This window comes from Oratosquilla oratoria, chromosome 41, assembly GCF_046742065.1.
Source record: "Oratosquilla oratoria isolate Oo_2021 chromosome 41, ASM4674206v1, whole genome shotgun sequence".
NCBI lineage: Eukaryota > Metazoa > Arthropoda > Malacostraca > Stomatopoda > Squillidae > Oratosquilla > Oratosquilla oratoria.
Window position 1 is genome coordinate 1365909 of NC_134817.1, and position 6306 is coordinate 1372214.

A 6306-nucleotide genomic window follows, 5' to 3' on the forward strand; every position below is an offset into this window, starting at 1 on the left:
TATATTCATTTATTTATTTATTTTTTATAAAAATAATATTGTACAATTCACATAGTGCATAAATTCTATGTAGAATATTGTATCTTGCTCAGCGGTTCCTGGGCCTTCCCCTACCCCTCGGTCGACATTTGCCCCCCCTTCTTTTGCGAAGAGGGGTGGAGCCGTTCCCATGGCGACACATGGGACAGGGGTGATCGAGTGGTAGAGATACCGTGTCCTGAAGGAAGTTGCTGATGCCCAGCCCCCGAGGTCCTGCACCCGTTCCACAGAGTGGGTGCGGAGAAACGCCAGCGATGCCGCGAGGCCTCTGATGTTGTGGGCGTGGGGGGCATGGCCCGGGTCGGCCTTCCGGTGCCCTGTTGGTGGTGTCAGCTAGCCAAGACAGGAAGTCCAGAACTGTGCTAGCGGAGATGGTCACTATCGCGTGTCTCCGAAGGAAGTCCTGGAATCTCCGGTTGGGAGGGTTGTTGGATCTGGATGACGGTCGGGACCGTAGCGAAGACGCGGTCTGTCGCTTCCTGGTCGAACAGACCACGGGAAAGGGGAGCTGCTCTCACCACGCCCCGGCGAGCTATCTCCGGGGCCGACCGCGCTGCAGACTGACGAGCTGCCAGACGAGCCGCGGTGAAGGCCCTCGCTGCTGGGGGTAGGGCTGATGACGCCATGTTGGCTGTACCCTCTGCCACGGTAGAGAGTGCCGCCAGGGTGTCTCTGCATACAGAAAACACGCGAATCAAATTAGTAGGGCGAGAAGGATCCCGATCCCCGGAGGGTGTAATAAAGTCACATCGCTCAATTGTAGAACGTATAACATATGCGAAGCCGAGGTCGTTTCCGAACGACCTCGTCCTCGGGCGCTAGTCAAGAGGCTCCGTCCTGGGTGAAGACGCTACCCGAGCGTCTCTCGCCAGGACAGGTCTGGACCCTCTATAGATTGAAATATCCCACTCACCTCAATTCTTCCCGCGGGAAGTCCTCAAAGCTCGTGGCGAGCGTCGTCAGCCAGTTCCTCATCATCGCCATTGCCGTGACGGTCGAGATGGTAGAGGCAAGGTCTTGTCTGGTCGAGGCCTCCGTCGTCAGCAACTTAGCCTCCGGTTCACTAAGTTGCTGGGGGAGGGCGGGGTCCCTGCCCGAGTGCCACAAGCAATCGCGCAGGCCCTCCGGCGCGAAGGGTGGTGGCAGGACGACGGGGAATGATGAAGGGATATGCCGTCGAGGAGGAACCGTCTTGGGTTGGTCTTGGGCCCGCTCGAGAGCAGGGATGTCTAAGGCTTTCTCCCCTTTCTCCTGCGGGAACCAGGCGTTTGGGGAGAGTGCTACCGCCGGTGAGTCCCCCGACCTGTCGACAAACATATGCCCATCAGGGTTTAAACGAGGGTTCTCCAGGAGAGCACCTAATGCGTCCAGAGTGTTAGAGGTGGAAATCCTGGAGGGCGTGGAGGCCGGGGCGGAGAGGGGTCGAATCTTATATAGAACCTTAGCCCCCTCCGCGTCGTTGGCCCACTTTAGGATAACGTCATCTCTCCTCCTCCAGCCCTCCAGTAGCGAGTAGTCGGGAGACCAGGCCACTAGCTTGTGATCTTCTCCAAACGAGTACTCCCAGGACCGGGGAAGGTCACACCATGAGAAGGGGTGAACTCAAGAGTCCGTCATGGTAGGAGGATAAGGTAAAGAAGAACTGTAGTGGTCCTCCACCCCGTCCAACCCGACGGACGTCTGATTGGGGGGTTCCTCCTGAGAGGGGCCTTCTAGTCCTATACCTGTCGCCGGCACGGAGGGGCGGAGGGAAGGACCAGGAGGGAGAGTGGGAGGGGGGCTAGAGCCGTAGGTTCAATAGGAGGTTGCTCTGGAGAGGGGTGCGTTATGATTTGCGCGGTCTGAAAGGCCGGATAATGTGATAGGGCCGATTCAAGGACGGGGCCTATCAGGGACGGAAGGAGGGCAGCCACTTGGGCAGCCAGAGTTCCCTCTCCCCTCGTTTCGTCCCCCGGCTCCCTGCCCTTGTGGGATTTACGGCGAGGAAAAGGAGAGCGAGGAAGGGAGGGTGAGTTGGGGGGAGAGGCTGTGGAGGGTGGGGACAAGCTGAGCGTCCTGGACCTCGGTGAGGCAGACCTCTTTTTCGAGCGAGATTTCCTGCCGGGTTCACGTGAGTGAACTAGGGAGGAAGACGAGTTCGTGGGGGTGCTTGACAAAGCAAGCCGTAAGGGTTTTAAGGACCCTTGATGGTCGGATGTATGGGGCTGCCGAGAGGCCTGAGGACGCTCGGGGACACCATACTCCGTAACATCAGACTCGTCCCCTTGTACTCCGAGAGGCCCAGGTTGTCCACCAACGGAAGTCTCGGAGACATAGGGAGACGGATGGCGAGGGCGAACGAGGCCCAATTCCACGCCTAACGCCGGATCCGCCCACACCAGGGGGGGGGGGGGTCGTCAGCGGATTTCAATTTCCGAGCTCTGCGCCATGCCTCCCGAAGAAGTTCGAGGGCGGCTAGCTTGGAACGGGTTTTGGGAGGAGCAGCACGAATCTCCTCAACCCGCGCTTTGCACACAAAGCAGGCTAGGGGGTTAAAGCCAGCTTGTGAGAAACAAGGGGCATGGCGGGAGCAGAGGTCGTGGTGGCCGTCTGACGAGATCCTGGCTGTGCAGCCGGATTCCACACACAAGCGTTTGGTCTGAAAATAGAATAATGATAATCATAGAAGGGGTGTCCCAAAGGTGTCTGGACACAACACCGAAGGGGAAAAACTGCAGGAGAACAGGTAGGGCTCCCTACGAGAACACACGAGCACGAGCAGGAACCAGACTTACCGGCATGAAAAGAAGGTGGGTTGTGGAGTGACCGACTCGTCTGGTTCCGCGATGCTAAGTGACGCGACGTCCGGCTCGAGCTAGCCGGGTAAGAAGGGAGGGAATAGGGAGGGGGAGGTGGGGTCGACAATGCGCATGCCTGCACAGAGCCGGGAATTTTAAATTTCCGATGATTTTGGCGGAAAATTCAAACCACACTCAACCTTCGGGAAATGGCCATATGACCAGGAGTGTGGTATGGGATTATCGCTATAGCTTCGCTGTGCAGGTTTCTTTCAGCCGATAATAGACTTGTTTCAACAAAGAGGGGCTAAAGTGTGTAAAGACGGTATGGAGAATGATAATTATAGGAGAGAGAAGGAGATCCACCAAATGGTGGTATGGATAGGAGAAGGTGGTGCTGAAAGTAAGATGGTTGTGTTTCATTAAGTTTTAATAAACTAAAAGGGAAGGATGAGTAGTACTTTGGAAACATGGTGGGTAGGTGTCAGGGGCAACGAGTTAGTGAGTGAGGGATGGCGTAGCACTGTGGGCGCGTGGTGGAACGATATGAAGCGATATCAGGGACACTTTAGCCCCTCATTGTTGAAACATGTCTATTTTTCTTGCACTACTATTTTCCTTTGCTGCTCCCCACAATTCTCTCAACTTCTGATATATTTCCTCTCTCTTTTCCATTTGGTTTGCTTACCTTCAGCCTCCCTCCTTTTTCCTCTCCCCCCCCCACTGTACCTCCACTTTCAATTTTCCTTCTACCAGATAACGATCCAACAATCGCCGTCTCTCTCCTCTAAATGGGAAAGGTAGTTGAAGTGGGAAGCACTAAGAAAATGACCATGATAAGTGAGGAAAATGGAGGAGAAATAAAGAAAGATGAAAAGAAGGCAGCTGTTAAGATGATTAGAGCAGGTAAGGCTTCTAGGTTGGATGAATGCTAAGCAGAATGTCTGAAAAAAGGAGGTACAGTGATGGTGGACTGGCTGGTGAGGCTATTTAATGTCTGTTTAAGAGAGAGTAGAGTGCCAGAGGACTGGAGGAGTACCTGTATAGTTCCACTTTACAAGGGAAACGGGGACAAGTGTGAGTGTAGTAGTTGCAGAGGGATCAGCTTGTTGAGTGTAGTTGGGAAGGCTTATGGGGAGGGTCTTGATTGAGAGGATTAGGAGAGGAACAGAGGGAGTCATTGGTGAGGAATAGTGTGGGTTTAGGACAGGTAGGGGTTGCATAGATCAGATTTTTGTGGTAAGACAGAATGTGAGAAAACTATAGGAAAAGGTAAAGATATATTTTGGGCTTTTATGGATCTGAAAAAGGCTTACAACAGGGTAGACAAGAAGGCACTGTGGGAGGCATTGGAGATATATGGTATTGGAGGAAAGCTGTAAAGAGCAGTCAAGAGTTTTTACGAGATTAGTAGAGCTTGTGTTAAGATTAGAAATGGAGAGAGTGAGTGGTTTGAGGTAAAGGTGGGACTTCGTCAGGGATGTGTTATGTCACCCTGGCTGTTCAATTTATACATGGATGAGGTGGTACAAGAGGTAAATGCAAGGGTAGTGGGTCAGGGGTTGAAGATGATTAAAGAAAATGGAGAAAAGTTGAAAATAAGCCAGTTGTTGTTTGCTGATGACACTGTGCTTGTGGCCGGATCAGAGGAGGGACTGAAGAAGTTAGTGACAGAGTTTGGGAAGGTGTGCAAAAGAAGGAAGTTAAAGATAAATGTGGGTAAAAATAAGGTGATAAGATGTACAAGGGGCGAGTGTGGCAGCAGACTGAAAGTGAGTATTAAGGGAGAGAGACTAGAGGAAGTGGATAGTTGTAGATGCTTGGGTGCAAATGTGGCAGGAAAGGGAGTGGGGGTGGAGGTAGAATGTAGATTGAAATAAGCGAGTAAATGCCTTGGGGGGATTAAAAAAGTGTAATGAGAAATAGACATTTGGGAATGGATGCTAAGAGGAGATTGTATGAAGAGTGATTGTGCCCACAGCACTGTACTGGGCATAAATATGGAACATAAGAGAGGAAGAGAGGAGAAGTTTGAATGTGTTTGAGATGAGGTGCCTGTTAAATATGATAGGGATTACTAGGCTGGATAGAGTGAGAAACATATACATACTTCCCATGAACATAACGATGACCCACGTGCAAACATCTACATGTAATTTTCCTTCAACTAGAATCCGCTTTCTTTCTAACTTTCATACTACATCTCATTTCAGTTTACCTCCCACTTAAGTTTTTCCGTTTTTCTACCTTTCTCTACCACTACGCCCCCTACCATTTTCCCCACTTTTGGTTGCTTCAGATGCGGGCGTCGCCATCCAAGTTTCCTGCCCATTCCTCCTGCGCCACGATCATCGCCCTTAGAATAGCTCCTAAAGATGCACTTATTGGCAAAAACCGACTTTTATACCCTACTATCTTTTCATTTTCTCACATGTTCCCCTCACACACATACACACACCTATCCCGTGCGAGCGAGTAGTCTTTCCTAGGTAGCCCATAGTTCATAGTCCACTTGGGATTGTGTGGTCCAAGAGGAAGGACAACAATTAGGTGGTTATTGAAGCTCCATCCGTTGTAAGTCGTTACATTCGAAGTGATTTTGCGTCCAGTTATAACACGGAAACAGAATAAAATATTTATTGTAACTACCACTAAAATGGGATGTGTGGGTGTATGGGTGAGTGTATGGATGTATGGATGAGTGGGTGTATGCCCTGACTGGCTACCCACCTAAGCCTTATGGTATACAGAAAAGAAAGAACGTTTCACCATCCTGTCTGTCATTATGGACAATATTATACTGATAAGAGAGGGTATTCCAAGTTCCTTAATGACTTTAGTGAAGTTTTCACAGTCACTGCTTAAATAAAGCCCCGATGTTCAAGAATTCGTTTCATTTAACAATGTGTGACCAGAAATATTTTGTCGACCTACATGCAGTTACTGTAGGCAGTGATTTGAGGGGTTTACACGTTCTAAAGTCAGCCCTACACGACCAATATTATTGACTCAATATAACGATTCAGTTTCATTGTGCAATATTTGTCCACCCCTACATGGCTTCATATTATTGCACAATATCGTCAGTCGAACGAAGGATTTCAGAGAGACATCATGATGGACCCATGCATGTTGACAGTACGAGGGCAGCAACCACACTGACAGGATATTGCGCAATATTCCCCTCACACTACTCAATATTGTGCAATAGAATATAAAACTCTTTTTGATGTTTACAATACATTGTGTTATTCTTCAGTACCATCCCTACACCATCAATAATATTGTACAATACGGAATATTGCGCAATAATATTGATCGTGTAGGGCCCGTTTAACGGTTCGTCGAACGCGGTTCGACAGACACGTGTTTAAATTGATGTGTGAACGGGGTATTTGGTTGTCGAACACGTTGGTTAAACCCAAATACCCCGTTCACACGTTCACACATCACTGTGTCTGTCGAACCGCGCTAGACAGTGTAAACCCCC

General features: G+C 50.0%; 1 protein-coding gene across 2 annotated transcripts; it reads right to left on the reverse strand.

Annotated features, from left to right (window-relative positions):
* On the reverse strand, positions 1-2862 carry LOC143021254 (uncharacterized). Of its 2 annotated transcripts, XM_076178651.1 has the most exons (3): positions 2814-2862; positions 953-2677; positions 1-711 (listed from the first exon to the last, which is right to left on the reverse strand). In XM_076178651.1, the coding sequence occupies exons 2-3, from the start codon at positions 1354-1356 to the stop codon at positions 402-404; spliced, it is 714 nt and encodes a 237-aa protein (XP_076034766.1). In that variant the 5' UTR covers positions 1357-2677; positions 2814-2862; the 3' UTR covers positions 1-401. The 2 variants fall into 2 exon arrangements, with proteins under 2 accessions (XP_076034766.1, XP_076034767.1); XM_076178652.1 differs by lacking the exon at positions 2814-2862 and having other exon boundaries at positions 953-2747.
* Between the last annotated feature and the right edge of the window lie 3444 nt (positions 2863-6306).